The 14,647-nt window shown below is 35.5% G+C and overlaps 3 protein-coding genes across 15 annotated transcripts; 2 read left to right on the forward strand and 1 right to left on the reverse strand.

Moving 5' to 3' along the window:
* The first annotated feature begins 372 nt into the window (after positions 1 to 372).
* LOC113856570 (protein phosphatase 1 regulatory inhibitor subunit PPP1R7 homolog) lies at positions 373 to 5,550 on the forward strand. Of its 7 annotated transcripts, none has more exons than XM_027488438.1 (7): positions 374 to 732; positions 808 to 1,038; positions 1,116 to 1,262; positions 1,432 to 1,574; positions 1,839 to 1,953; positions 2,657 to 2,725; positions 2,905 to 3,302. In XM_027488438.1, the coding sequence occupies exons 1-7, from the start codon at positions 454 to 456 to the stop codon at positions 2,914 to 2,916; spliced, it is 996 nt and encodes a 331-aa protein (XP_027344239.1). In that variant the 5' UTR covers positions 374 to 453; the 3' UTR covers positions 2,917 to 3,302. The 7 variants fall into 7 exon arrangements, 4 of the variants coding, with proteins under 4 accessions (XP_027344236.1, XP_027344239.1, XP_027344238.1 ...); XR_003502897.1 differs by having other exon boundaries at positions 375 to 732; positions 2,657 to 2,802; positions 2,905 to 5,550; XM_027488437.1 differs by having other exon boundaries at positions 375 to 732; positions 2,657 to 2,780.
* LOC113856567 (protein unc-13 homolog) lies at positions 4,092 to 8,758 on the reverse strand. Of its 2 annotated transcripts, none has more exons than XM_027488429.1 (5): positions 8,351 to 8,758; positions 6,796 to 7,656; positions 6,025 to 6,489; positions 5,118 to 5,307; positions 4,092 to 5,020 (listed from the first exon to the last, which is right to left on the reverse strand). In XM_027488429.1, exons 1-5 carry the CDS (start codon positions 8,726 to 8,728, stop codon positions 4,092 to 4,094), a joined length of 2,823 nt encoding a protein of 940 aa, XP_027344230.1. In that variant the 5' UTR covers positions 8,729 to 8,758. The 2 variants fall into 2 exon arrangements, with proteins under 2 accessions (XP_027344230.1, XP_027344229.1); XM_027488428.1 differs by having other exon boundaries at positions 6,025 to 6,486; positions 6,790 to 7,656.
* On the forward strand, positions 8,359 to 13,083 carry LOC113856568 (pentatricopeptide repeat-containing protein At4g02750-like). 6 transcript variants are annotated; one of them, XR_003502894.1, is made up of 5 exons: positions 8,795 to 9,233; positions 9,777 to 11,959; positions 12,021 to 12,136; positions 12,256 to 12,603; positions 12,752 to 13,083. XR_003502894.1 is itself a non-coding variant. In XM_027488433.1 (3 exons), exon 3 carries the CDS (start codon positions 9,881 to 9,883, stop codon positions 11,960 to 11,962), a length of 2,082 nt encoding a protein of 693 aa, XP_027344234.1. In that variant the 5' UTR covers positions 8,369 to 9,102; positions 9,198 to 9,233; positions 9,777 to 9,880; the 3' UTR covers positions 11,963 to 12,709. The 6 variants fall into 6 exon arrangements, 3 of the variants coding, with proteins under 3 accessions (XP_027344233.1, XP_027344234.1, XP_027344231.1); XR_003502892.1 differs by having other exon boundaries at positions 12,021 to 12,603; XM_027488433.1 differs by lacking the exon at positions 12,752 to 13,083 and having other exon boundaries at positions 8,369 to 9,102; positions 9,198 to 9,233; positions 9,777 to 12,709.
* The last annotated feature ends 1,564 nt before the right edge of the window (positions 13,084 to 14,647 follow it).

The following is a 14,647-nucleotide window of genomic DNA, read 5'->3' on the forward strand; positions in this document are numbered from 1 at the left end:
AATATTATTTATTAATAATATTATAACAATAAAAATTAAAATATAATAAAATATTCATATATAAATTAAAGTATAATTTTTTAAATATTAAAAATAATTATTAAATAAGTATTAATTATAAAAAAATTATAAAATTTAATATAATTTATTGATGTTATCAAATATTATATTTTTAAAAATTATTAATTTATTATTATGTGTAATAATAAATAAAAAGTTTGAGTTTTTTAAAAAAATAATTACGGCGAGCTTCTTCTTCTTCTTCTTTTTTTTTTTTTGAAAAAGGTGAGTTTAAATTGATGATAACAAGCTTGTATTTTTTAACCTTAAAATAGCGGGCCTGGGCCGGGATGGGCCATCAAAAATAAAAATGCTATAAATAGTTTGAATTGCTGACAGTGTTTGGCTGTTGTGGGAGCAGAAACTGAAATTGGGAGATTCTTCAGTAGGAAGATGGAGGAGGGAGTGGAATCATCGGCGGTTTCGGATCTGGACGAAGACGATTCTTCATCGACGCTTCTCGATCTCACGAGTTACCAACTCCACGACCTCGACTCGGTCGAGTTATCACCCAACCTCACCGAGTTAGACCTCACCGCGAATCGTTTGTCCACGTTGGACCCTCGCATAGCGAACCTATCCCATCTCAAGAAGCTTTCGCTTCGTCAAAACCTCGTCACCGACGCTGCCGTTCAGCCCCTCTCTTCCTGGACCACCCTCTCCTCTCTCGAAGTACTCTCTTCATATCATTCAAGGCTCTGTTTGGATGCATTCAAATTGCTGAAACGGTTTTTTATTTTTATGCAGGAGCTTGTGCTGCGGGATAATCAATTAAGGAACGTTCCTGATGTCAGCATATTCCAGAAGCTTCTGGTTTTTGATGTTTCGTTCAACGAGATCACTTCGCTACATGGCTTGTCCAGGGTCTCCAACACTCTCAAGGAGCTCTACGTGTCCAAAAATGAAGTTCCGAAGATTGAGGAGATTGATCACTTCCATCAACTGCAGATTCTTGAACTTGGCTCCAATAAATTGCGGGTGTGTTGGTGTGAGGGTGTTGAGTAATCGCGTTCTTTGTTTTCAACGGTGTTTTGATGTTTCCTTTCCTGATTCAGGTGATGGAGAATTTGCAGACTCTCGCTAATTTGCAGGAGCTTTGGCTTGGACGGAATCGGATTAAGGTTGTGAATCTTTGTGGTCTGAAATGCATCAAGAAGATTAGTTTGCAAAGTAATCGGCTCACTTCAATGACGGGGTTTGAGGTATGCCTTTTGCTAGTGTAAAACAATTGATTGGGGGAAAATATTGAGTCATCAAACCAAATTATTGGTTTCCAAAAGTTTGAACTTGTTGATTGATGGAGGGAGTTTTTTTTTTTTAATTAGTTTCGTTTATAGATGCTAATTTGTTTTCCTTATTTCTGTTGTACAGGGTTGTATAGCTCTAGAAGAACTATACTTGAGCCATAATGGAATCACAAAAATGGAAGGCTTGTCATCGTTAGTCAATCTCCGGGTTTTAGATGTTTCATCAAATAAGCTAACATCTGTGGATGACATTCTGAACCTGATGCAGTATGTTTATTCCTCCGTTTAACTCCCCACACTTATGCCCGTTTTTTATTTAAAGTTGAGTTGAATTGATTTTGATGATTAATTTTGAATTGTTGAATATGAATGAGATAGATGTTAATTAATCTGAATCACACATTTTTATTGAAATGTGTTTTTCATTGGAAAGTGGGAGAGTTAATTTTCTAACTTCTAATCAAACAAGCTCTTATTCTTTTCTGGCTTTATGTTGTTAATTCCATTGCTTTGTTTAATCTACTGCTGCAGATTAGAGGATTTGTGGCTTAATGACAACCAAATAGCATCCCTCGAAGGAATTGCTCAGGCTGTTACTGGTTCAAGAGAGAAGCTTACCACTATCTACCTAGAAAATAACCCATGTGTACGGTTATTTTTTAACCTTACATATCTTGGGAATTTATTCTTGAAACCTTTATATTTGGGAATTGTGATATGCATGATTATTTTGCAATATACTATGAGTTTCATTTCCTTTTTCGTGGGTCTTTCATTACTTTCAACCATCATGATTCATTTTATCTTGTTTGGGAGTTGTATTGTTTGAGCATAAAGTGTGGATAATCTTAATTGTGTTTCATTTAGAACATATTAGCCCCCATTGCCACTATCATCAAGGTAAATGACAAGTCACATATCTTTATCATTCTCATTATCAATGTGAATGCAGGTTTCCCTAATACAAGGTTTCTTTACTATCTGTATGTTTGTTTTCTCGTCCTTTAGCCTTTGAAGCAGGTTGTTTTAACGCTACAAAAGAGTAGCATTTGCAATGAGAATGTGCCCAAATCTCAAATGCTACACATATCCAAACACGACACATACTATTTCATTTGGTGTTTGGCTGGAGAAATAAAAGAAGGCTTTGTAAAAGTGTCATTTGTTTGTTGGACTGTTGTATATTTTCAGCATAGAGCTTTTGATTCAAGATGGAAGATTACTTTGACACACACACACAGAGACACAATCCTTCAATGATAGATTCCAGTTATATCTTCCCAGGTGTTCCTCCTTGAGGGTTTTTTGGTTGTATTTATTCAAACTAATCTTGCTTTTTCTTCTTGCAGGCCAAGTCACCCAACTACACTGCAGTCCTGAGGGAAATCTTCCCCAACATCCAACAAATTGATTCTGATGTATTTTCTTAGAAGTTTCTTGGCTTCAGCTTTTCTGACAACCGTTGCTTTGAAGGTTTTTCTTTTCAAATCCATTTGTAAGTTATATGTCGTTATATGTTTGCTTTTTTTCATTGTTAATAGTTGTGTTTCAGATTGCATTTTAATTCATTCTTGGGAAATCTCTTTCATGCAATCAGATTCTGGTTTGAAAGATAGATGATTTGGCTCGATCCACCAAATGAAGATATGCTTATCAGCCGCTGGACAATGTTGTGGCCTGACCATTGGTTTCCAGGCGAATGAATATGCTAATTATATATTTCTTGTTTTGCAGACCACATTTCGGTTTATTTATGTATTTTTGGCTACCAATTTTGGAGTAAGCTTTCTTTCTGCTGCGTTAATGATATTTCCAGCTACCCTTGTGGTGTACGGAGGATGTATATTAATGATCGTCCAGAGATTCGATTAAATTTTCTTTACTAATTTCTTATCCATAACCGAGTAAATATTTATTGTCTATAAGATTGTAACATCCATATCAGCAGCTCTGCAATTCTTCAAGATTTACAGCCTCCAGTGTTGTTCTACTAGATGGTGGTTATAATTCTATTTTTTGGTCGGGTAATGGCTACCAGAATTCTGTTTATAAGGGCTATACATGACAAAGAAATGAATAAACCGTCTACTTACTGCGTCTAAGGTTATAGCTTTACCTCGTTAGTCTTTCAAATTTTGTATCATTTCAAAAACTTTCTTGCATTGCCTATGATCTGCATTATAAGATTCCTTTGCTTTTTATTACGAGGGTCGAAGCCCCCAAAAACAACGAAGAGATTTGAACATCAAATTAAGTACCATATCAGAGAGATCATCTTAAGGCTGCACTGCCTACACAAGTTAAGGAAGCACTTACCAATGAGATGTAGCATGGAGAAGCAATTCTCTGGATTATTGGATTGTTCGATAATCATATTATTTGTTTGATAATCATGTTATTTTTGAAAGTATTTAAAGAAAATGTTCTTAATAAGGAAACATTATCATGTTAAAGATTTCTTGATTAGGATTTCGCATTTTACGGGATTAATATTTCATTAGGATATATCTTAATTTATCAGAAAATTAGAACAAATTAGAAATATCGTCGGAGAGGGCCTTACCAGAGGAAATGATCAGAATAGAGAATTACTAATTACAAATACATATCCTCCTGGCGGGGTCAATAAAGGTATTATGGCAGAGACTGCTGCACTAGGTGAACAAATTGGAAAGCCGAATAATCTCACAAATACAGTGTACAAGGCATAATATCGATTTCTTCTCTGGAGCTATTCCTTGATTCAGAGTATTATGCGTCACACCATGTTTCATTTATTAGCAGTTAGACTTTCTTAGGCAAATTGCAGTTCTTTTTAAGGAACTTAGCAGCAATGTCATCATTCCGATGACACAAAACTCGCAAAAGAGTGTTTGGTTCTCTTGGATTCCATTGACCAGATGTTGGGGGCAAAGGAAACCGGGATTTAGCTGAAGCACCATACGTTTCCAGAATAAGTTGACTGAGTAGCTCAATCAAGTGCTCAGTATCCACGCTGAACAGGGCAAGCACAGCTTTAACAGTTGTACAATGTTTTTCTATTAAATCAGCAGGTAAACCATCTCCATTGGACCAAAACAAATCAGTTAGAAGCTTCAAGTCCTCCTCTATTATAGCATGATCTTCAAGAGAGAAAGCACGTGCTGGACCTCCAGCTAACAAAACCAACAAGAACCCATCAAAAGAAGCCTTCATTAGCTCAGTAATTACATGTGTTATGGCCCTGTTGTGGACTGTTGACACTATAATCTTCAAGCATTGATCAAGTTCCTTAAGAAAAGGCTGAATCCTAGTCGAGGAAACTTCACCAACATACAGGCCTTCCCAAAGAACATGACAGAGATCTTGGAAAATCACTTTATATGCCATAGCCTCAGAGAGTTGGTGGATGCCCTCCACAGAAGCAGCTATAGAAAGCTTGAACTTTAACCTTTCCTCTATACCATCCTCTTTAGTGGATTTAGAACTACCAATACGGGAAAGTGTCCTCTTTTCCAAAACCTTTAGTTCCATGCCAATGCGCAGCATAGTATTTATGCGGACACAAAGTTGGGGTAATCCAAATGAGCTATCCGCCTTTGTAGTTCCAACGCGGAACATCCTTCTCTGAGTCACTTGTGACTTTTCTTTCTTTCTGAATACACCATTAAATTTTGATCCTGTGGAGCACCGAGTCAAAGCAGGCATGATTGGGATGAAAGTGTTACGGTTCCCTGCAGTTCATAGTATCAAAAGAAAGCCTGGTCATTATGGAGACTAACTACTGAATAACTCTTTTGGTATATCAAATGTTATGTTGTAAATATATACCACAGCCAGATTTGGCCTTCAAGATGTATTGTTGGAGTGATTTGTCAAGACCAGACATCAATTCAGGAAGCAAAACTACATGCATGGGTATAGGCAACAGAAAGAATGCTTCTAGAGAGTCATGTATGATTCGTAGAATTTCAGCAGCAGAAGGAGCAAAACACACTTTATTTGCATGTGGATTCCATACCTGCAGATAAAGGTATGGTGATGTGAGGTCATCTATCAATGTATCATAAATGAAAAAAAATAAAATTATTTTGATTAGAGCAAGTTGTAGGTGTCTAGTAGTAGTGTATAAGAGCATTAAGGAGCTTCAAAATCAAGTTCGTAGAAGAAAGACACTTGATATCTCAAGCACCCCCAAAAATGAAAAGAAGGAAAAAGAAAAGATGCATTTCCCTTTACAGTAATGATAAAAAAAGAAGAAGCTTGATTTCTTTTATTTGATTCACAGAATACTAATATTAATAAATAGTTAAGCTTCTTTTGGAAGATCTCAAAATTTTAATTATTTTTTTTTTATGGGCACAAGCAGAGGGAATAGCGATAAATCAAAGTTTGTTAATTATGCATTGACAACAGTTTTCTCATTGTTTGGTTTGTTCCATTTTTATTTGCATGGTATAAAGTTCACATTTTTTAAGGAATTCTCTTTGATAAGAAAAGAAGAGAAATAAATAACTTAGGACTTCATGATTTCGAGAAACTTTTGCTATTTTTACTATTGCTTTCAATTACGAAATTGCTACTTTGTTTTATTTTGTTTCCTATTTTCTAATACTTGTACAGGAAACAGTGGAAATAGAAAAAAAAAAAATTAAAACAAGAGAAAGAATAAAAACAGAAAACATTTCCTCAAACCAAACAGATTAGATTATCAGCACATCAACAAGATTAGGCATACCTCCTCTTGTAGATTTGTGTCAACCCATTCCTCAAGTCTATCCACCCTGGTCTTGATCCATGACTTGACAAGATTAACAATTACAGCTTCAGCCTCATAAGGGTATATCTCCCTTATGACCGATTTCCCACCATCTTCACTGTCAACGGAATCTTCCACTGCTATCTGCACCAAATCTTTCTCCAATTTGTCAGCTGCCATCAGCATTTCCACAGCATCAGGAGTCAACTCTGTAACACTCCTCACATATTGCTTCAACTCGTGACCATAACACACATGAAGGGTAGCAACAGCAACACCAGCAGCAAGTGGATGCCACCTCTTCAATATGGGACTATATATTGCTTTCTCATTAAAAGCCAATTCGCTGAGCTTTTGTGCTAGAACGGTGAGACTTAGAAAGGCTTGATCCTGTTGTCTAGGGACATGCTTGCTGTTGCGTGGATCCAGTTTCTCCAATTTCTGCTTGAAAGACACATTAATAGTTAAGCTAGACTAAATTTGGAGAAATCGCATAAGCATTCAAACATGAAGCCCCGAGATGGTGTTACTAATAAATCAATTGATGTGCATTTAAATTATTATTGCATATTACAGAAAAAGGTTACCAGAAGTCTTAATACAAGTTCCTGCAGTTTATAAAAAAAATGGCAATTTTTAACTCACAAAGGGGCCAAAAAAGTGTACCATATACTAATTAACATTGCATAGTCTAAAGTTTAGGGAATGTTATATGTTTAAAGGAGTTTGAAGGGTGGAGCTTGCCTGAACGAAAGCAGCATGCAATGATGATGTGATATAATTTTCAACTCTGGTTAAGGATACATCAGCTTCTTTCCTCACCCTATTACACTCGAGAAAGATATCTTCTGCCAAAATCTTTGCTGATGATACTGCAATAGAAACAACACTTGGCATTGATTCAATATTACCATTTAGGAAATTATCATGGTAGGCAAGGAGTCTTTCTTCTGCCCAGCTTAACATCAAATTCAATATGGAGCTCAAGGATTTTGAGTAAAGTGGATCGTTCATCGCCTTGACATCTTTCTCAGCTTCTGCCAGAAGATTACTGGATGCAAATAGCAGATCATTTTCCATTTGACCAGTGGCAACATACCGTTGAAAAAAGACCCAGGAAAAACAAACATTATGCAGCATCTCGTTCATTCCAAGCATAACCCATGTAGTCTTAATGAGCTCTAACACCTCGTCAACCTCATCTATCACCCATGTGTCATCATGATTATCAAAACATGCTTCTAACAGAGTTTGGTAGATCCTAAGGTTCAGTGGAAACCCATCAGCCCAATGGCATGTCTGAGGAACAGACTCGTCAAATGATCTCCATGCAAGAGACATAACAACACTCCGAAGTGTTTGCATTGCTTCATTGTCTTTTCCAATTTCCATGGGTTTCTCAAGGCCTACATGGATTATGTGTTGCATGCGCAGTGCACAAATATCTTTCCTATCTAATGGCAGGAGAGGATGCAAGAGGAGTCCTGCTTCAAGAACCTTCAAGTTTCTCCTTAGCCAAGCCTCGTAATCTTGTTCACTAGGAAAATCTGAACACTTGAGTTGTTGTATTAGCTCAAGTGGCAGAACCATTGATTCTATTCGTCTTCCTAGCTATTTCAAGAACAAAGAAAGACTGACTAAGCTAGCTATCATAAATGAATGCAACCTTTTTCCAGCTTAACATAATAACCGTTGATCATTGAACAAAAGTAGCTTAAAAATCACCTTTCCCATTCACATCCCTTTTAATAAAAAGACATTATATTCTTATAACATATTTTTATAATATTATATTATCCTTTTTTATTTTTTATTATATTACTTATTGTATTTCATATTTTCTCTCTCTTTTTTTTTTAAGGAAACAAGGACAAAGAGACACATTATTTCCCTCTAGTTAGCCTTGGCTTTTCTAAAATTAATCACTTCATCAAGATCAATTAGATACTTTAACATTAATGTAGTTTTAGTTTATATTTTATATTTCTTTCTATTTTTTTAAGAAAAAAACAGTGCATTTGTTTAGATATATTCATATTATTTTTTAATCAATAGTAGAATTCTATTCAATAACATGTGACAACCTTAAATATCAATTTTTACTGTCAAAATTATTAAAGTGAACTTTCGTGTTAATTTAGGAATATCTCACTATTTGTTTTTTATCAAAGTTATTATATATTTTTTAATTTTAAAATATTTTATACATTCATTATAAGAGAGAAATCTTAATAGAGATCATATTAAAATAATAATAATAATATTATTAAAAAAATATTAATTACTTCGATGATAAAGAAGAGACCTGTCCTGCAGCTACTCTGAGGAGGGCTCGCCTGACTCTGGTATCAGTGACTTCCGAAACCCTCATTTGCACTCTCATCAACTCCCCCATCGTCACCGCCTTTTTACTCCGCCTTGACGACGTCGTTTTAAGACCCAACTTCTTCTTCACCTCACTGGATGCCGTCAAACTCAACGACCTGTACAACGACGCCGACGGATTCCGTTTATCTCCTCTGTTAGAATGTGAGACGAACGTTAACGGCTTCGGCCCTGAACTCCGGCAAGCACCGACGAGAATCTCGTAGGCCGTTTCCTGGAGCTCCAATTCGGACAAATTGGGAGCCGCTTCCGCGAAAGGGGAGCGAAGGTCTTCCACCTCGACTTGGTGTACCCGCATGGTGTTCTGCGACTCTTCTCAAGCTGAAACTGATTAAGATTGCTTATGGAAACTAATGAAAAGAAATTGCAATGTTGAGTGTGATAGAGAGTGAGTTTGTGTGAAGATTGGGTTTTGTTATTGTTGCTTGGCTTTTAAATCATGTTCATGTTGCTGTTGTCATGGTGAGGCACTTTCAAGTTCGAGAATGAAGACGTGTTTGTGACAGTCTTGCTTTATGGGAAGGAAGTTTTGCTTGCTTGTCTTGTATTTGAAAGTCTCAATTTGCATTGAAGATCACTTTCTGTTTGGAGACTTAACGTATTCTTATGATAAATTTGCGTGTTGAACATTTGGAAACGAGTAAATGAAAAGCAAAATAAAGGAAATAAAAGGTTAGATTTATTCCATCATTATTTATTTATTGTAAATTCAGGTCACTTGCAAAGATACAGGTTTATGGATGGTGGATATTTATATTGATTTCCAGATTCGACTTCGCTTCGCTTCAGATCAATCTTTCAAGGTTAACCACATACTTGATATCTCCGTTGTTTTAATTCATGCAAATCTCCTTGATTCATTGATCTTCTTTAGTTGAAATGAAGCGATGATCTTTGTGATGGATTGAACGTTGAGAGTATTTTGGCATATATATTTAAGAAAGGCTAACATATAGGAAAGAGTTTTTCTTTCAGGATGGCTTATTTGACCATATGATTAAACAGTATTGGATTTGAAGGGTTTTTGGATTGTATTGGGCTTAGATGTGCTCAATCAGAATGAAACCACAAATTTCTGGATGTTGGTGGATTTAAGTTTGAGCATTGAACTTTATTTTTATAAATAGTTAAATTAATAAAACATTATTTTTTGTGTTGATTTAAAAATATGAAAAATAAATGCTCTGTGCATGTCACATTTAGATAGAAAGCTTGATTGCTATAATACAAATTGTTTAAGGATTTAATTGCTACTTTTGTTTGTTGAAGAATGTATGAGTGCATTTGCATTTTACTCGACATGTAAAACTCAATTACTGAATTATGTTCTTTGGTTGAAATTGAAGTAATGGGCACACAACAAGAACTTAGAACTGAGTGAGACACGGAATGAAGTTGATCGAACCCGAACCTGGTGGTGCTGGGTGGGGCTGAGTTATCCAAACCAAAAATGAAGGCAAAGCAAAATCTTCACCAAGCCGTAGATCTTCTGCTTTCTCGTGGCCCTGCTTCATTTGATGACTATACTCGTCTTGTGCTTCATTGTGTTCGGGCCAATGACTTCATTCAAGCCAAGAGATTGCAGTCTCACATGGAACTTCACCTTTTTCAACCCAAAGATTCCTTCATCCACAACCAACTCCTCCATTTGTATGCCAAATACGGCAAGCTCTCACATGCTCAAAACCTGTTTGATAAAATGACAAAGAGAGATATTTATTCTTGGAATGCCTTGCTTTCTGCTTATGCCAAGTTGGGCATGGTTGAGGATTTGCATGTTATCTTTGATCGAATGCCTTATCGTGATTCTGTTTCATATAACACATTGATTGCATGTTTTGCAAGTTACAGACATTCAGACAAAGCATTGAAAGTTCTTGTGAGAATGCAGGAAGATGGGTATCAGCCTACCCAGTACTCCTATGTCAATGCATTGCAAGCTTGTTCTCACCTCTTATATATGAGGCAGGGGAAACAGATTCATGGAAGGATTGTTATTGCTGATTTTGGGAGAAATGCATTTGTATGGAATGCTGTGACTGATTTGTATGCCAAGTGTGGTGATATAGATAGGGCACGGTGGTTGTTTGATGGAATGATTAATAAGAACGTTGTTTCATGGAATCTCATGATCTCTGGCTATGTAAAAATGGGAAACCCTGATGAGTGCATTCATTTGTTTAATGAAATGCAGTTATCAGGTTTGAAACCTGACCTAGTAACAGTTTCAAATGTTCTCAATGCTTACTTTCAATGTGGACGAATAGATGATGCAAGGAATATGTTTAGTAAACTGTTCAAAACGGATGAGATTTGTTGGACAACAATGATAGTTGGTTATGCACAAAACGGAAGAGAGGAGGATGCTTTGAGGTTGTTTGGTGACATGCAGCGTGGACATGTTAGACCTGACTGTTGCACCATTTCAAGTGTGATCAGCTCCTGTGCTAAGCTAGCTTCATTGTATCATGGTCAGGTTGTCCATGGAAAAGTAGTTGTAATGGGATTTGATAACAACATGCTTGTGTCAAGTGCTCTTGTTGATATGTACTGCAAGTGTGGAGTCACTTCGGATGCTTGGGTCATTTTTGCAACTATGCCTATTCGGAATGTGATCACTTGGAATGCCATGATTCTGGGTTATGCACAAAATGGACAGGTTCTAGAGGCCTTGGCTTTGTATGAAAGAATGCAACAAGAAAATTTCAAACCTGATAATATTACCTTCATGGGTGTCTTATCTGCTTGTATCAATGCTGATATGGTCAAAGAAGGACAGAAGTATTTTGATTCAATCAGTGAACAAGGAATGACACCCACATTGGATCACTATGCATGTATGGTCACTCTTCTTGGTCAATCAGGCGGTGTCAATAAAGCAGTGGATCTGATTAGAGGTATGCCTCATGAACCAGATTTTAGGATTTGGTCCACCCTACTATCTGTTTGTGCCAAAGATGACCTAAAGAACGCAGAGTTGGCAGCTAGTCATCTCTTTGAACTGGATCCACATAATGCTGGACCTTATATCATGCTTTCCAATTTGTATGCTGCTTGTGGAAGATGGAAAGATGTCGCTGTTGTAAGATCTCTCATGAAGGAAAAGAATGCAAAGAAGTTTGCTGCATACAGTTGGATTGAGGTTGACAATGAGGTCCATAGATTTGTTTCAGAAGATCACTCTCATCCAGAAGTGAAAAAAATCTATGGTGAATTGGACAGATTGATCTCATCGTTGCAACAAATTGGGTATAATCCAGATACAAACATTGTCCTACATAATGTGGGGGAGGAAGAAAAAGTTAGATCCATCTCTTGCCACAGTGAGAAACTTGCTCTTGCGTTTGCTTTAATTAGAAAGCCCAATGGTGTTGCTCCAATACGGATCATAAAGAATATACGAGTCTGTGATGACTGCCATGTATTTATGAAATTTGCATCAATTGCTATAGCCCGACCAATCCTTATGAGAGACTCAAACAGGTTCCATCATTTCTCTGGGGGAGAGTGCTCTTGCAAGGACCATTGGTAAAAGTATCACTCAGATGGCAATCTACTGCACTTCAACTGTTTCGAAAAAGGAAGGGTGCTATCAATGTAATATGTACTATCTATATCCTTTCTAAGAATTTTGAAATAAGAAAAAACCCATGATATGGTTCAAGACTCCAAGTAATAGTGCAGTTGTGCTGCATGAGAATACAAGGTGAGAAGAAGAACAATACTTTGATGAAATTTCTTCTGACACACCAATGCAGCATAAGATGTTTTGGGCTACAAGTATACTTTGAATTCATTGATCAATACTTTACATTGAATGAGCAGGTAGAGCCTTGAATGAAACTGTCCAGAAAATTATCAAATGATCAAAACTTGCATTAGGATTCAATTGCTAGGTATGGAATAAACCCACCACAAAAGCAAAATAAGGTGGAGGAGCTTGATATTCACCAGGTGAAACCATGCGTTATAGACTTGTTGTGTAGTTCACAAGGGAGCAATGGGATCTCAAATGTAATTATCTTTGATGCTTTGCTTCAGGCCAAAAAATGCCACAGAACAGAGCACTAAAGGTCCTGCAACATTATTGAGAATTAAGATAGGAAGCTCTACATTGTTGAAAGGGCTTTTCCTTTGAGTTGCATATCAAACTATGTATCATTTCTTGGCATTGTGGGTGTGCTATTCGTTATTCAGTTTTGCTTCATAGTAAATAATAATTGGCTTCAATTTTGAAAATCGTTTCAGTAATAATTGAAGTTTGTTCGTTAACCATTGTTGTCCCATTTTTTTACTTGTGATTCTGTTGTTTTTTAAACAGATAACATCGTTAATGATGAACCTCTAGAATTTCTTTTTGTGGTAGAAAGTAGAGAGGATCCTGCTTGCATGCTGTATCACGACTAGTAGCAGAATATGAGGTATTAAGTAAGTCCACAGGATCTTCTCTAGATTTTGTTTTTCGTTTCCACATTCATGTTTGTAATTATTTGCTATTTAGTTTTGCAACTTTAAACATCTTTCCCTTAGTTGTTCTTTAACCATTTCCCTGTTGGAACTAGTGAAACTTCCATAAGGCTTGATGTGGTCTCTTTGGTGCCCTTGCATTAATCTTTTTCTGCTGATGCCCGTTTGACATATGCAGGATTATGTTAATGCTAAATTGTTGTAGTTGGTTAATCAACAACATGCAGTAAAAAATTCCCAATTGGTATGGAATTTTGTTGACATATATTTTGATGATTTTTTCTAAATACAAAATCTAGCCTTGGGCTATGCTGTGTTCAGAATTTAACCATATCATCCTTACCTTTATTTGAACTCAATCTTTTTTTTTTTTTTTGGTCAACGAAGTCAATCTAAATCTATGTTGAAAATGGTGGCGATCTTAGTTTTTAGTGACAAAGTTTAAACAATCAGATTGGACTGATCGTTGGAGTGTGAGCTTGTCAGGTCACCGGTCCAGACAATCCAGGAAGCTCAGGGAGCAAAAAGCTGGTAACTGACTTACCGTAACTGGTGAAATTTTGTCAAGAAACGGCCCAGAAAAATTGATTTAAAGCGGTAGTTTTAGTAAAAATATTATTTTTGGGTTGTTTTTATATTTTTTTATTATATTAATTCTAAAATAGTTTTAAAAATAAATAAAGGTTAATAATATGTGGGATCTATTTTTGAATTATTATTATTTAATTGTTTATTACAAAATTTTTATCTCATAAGATATGTATGTAATCTTGTCTTTACATGGTCATGAGAGTTAGGATTTGTATCATTCTTGTAACAATTGTATATTAATGTAAGAGTATATTAAATACGACATGCAATAGTGTTGAGTTAAAATTTTGTAATCAAATTTAAGACTTAGTTGACAAAGATTACAAATAAAGATCAATTTTTTATTTGTTTAATTTCTAAGTACTAATCTAAATCTAAACACTTTTTTAAGGATTAATTTTAAACGCAAAAACTTTTATAAGGATTAAAATAACATTTAAGATTTACCTTAAAATATTTTTAAATATTGTGTTGTTTAAAATAAAGATTTCACGTATTTAGTATTGAATTGAACTTTTGTTAGTTAACTAACTTGACACTTAATTGATGAAAGTCAATAATAGTGTTTAATTTTTTTACTTGTTTAATTTGTTAGAGATTAAATTTAAATAATTCTTTTCAAGATCAATTTTAAACAGAAAACTTGTATCAAAACCAAAAACTTATTAAACCAATATTTTCATGATTAAATTGAATGATAATTTGTCTAAAATCTAGTTCAAACTCAGTTGTAAATACCTTAGTTTTCTTTGGAATACAGTAGTTGCTGCTCTCTAAGAAGGGCAAACTTCATCTTTAGGGAGAGAGTGGAATTCTGATGCTTTTTTTTTTTTTTTTTTTTTTTTTTTTTTTTGAGGATTGAAGCAAATCTTAATCAAGATATGTTGGATACACGAATGTCTTTTACTTCCACTGGATGTGCATCGCAAAATGTGCATGAATTTACTTCGACCTGTAGATTTTAACTCATAAAGTGTGTTTTATTGATCTAACAGGCACTTAGTAGTTTGTTGCTGGTTAGAAAAAGGAACAAAACACACCATGGGAGAACTAAAGATAGAGAAAACATTATCATCTCGCATAATAGTGTTTTGTTTTTTCGTTGGAGTAGTAATTGTTAACATGGGCTTTAAGTTGATCCTGAAACAGGCTATTCGGC

Source organism: Abrus precatorius, unplaced genomic scaffold (assembly GCF_003935025.1).
Source record: "Abrus precatorius isolate BTA unplaced genomic scaffold, Abrus_2018 Scaffold11, whole genome shotgun sequence".
NCBI classification, from domain to species: domain Eukaryota; kingdom Viridiplantae; phylum Streptophyta; class Magnoliopsida; order Fabales; family Fabaceae; genus Abrus; species Abrus precatorius.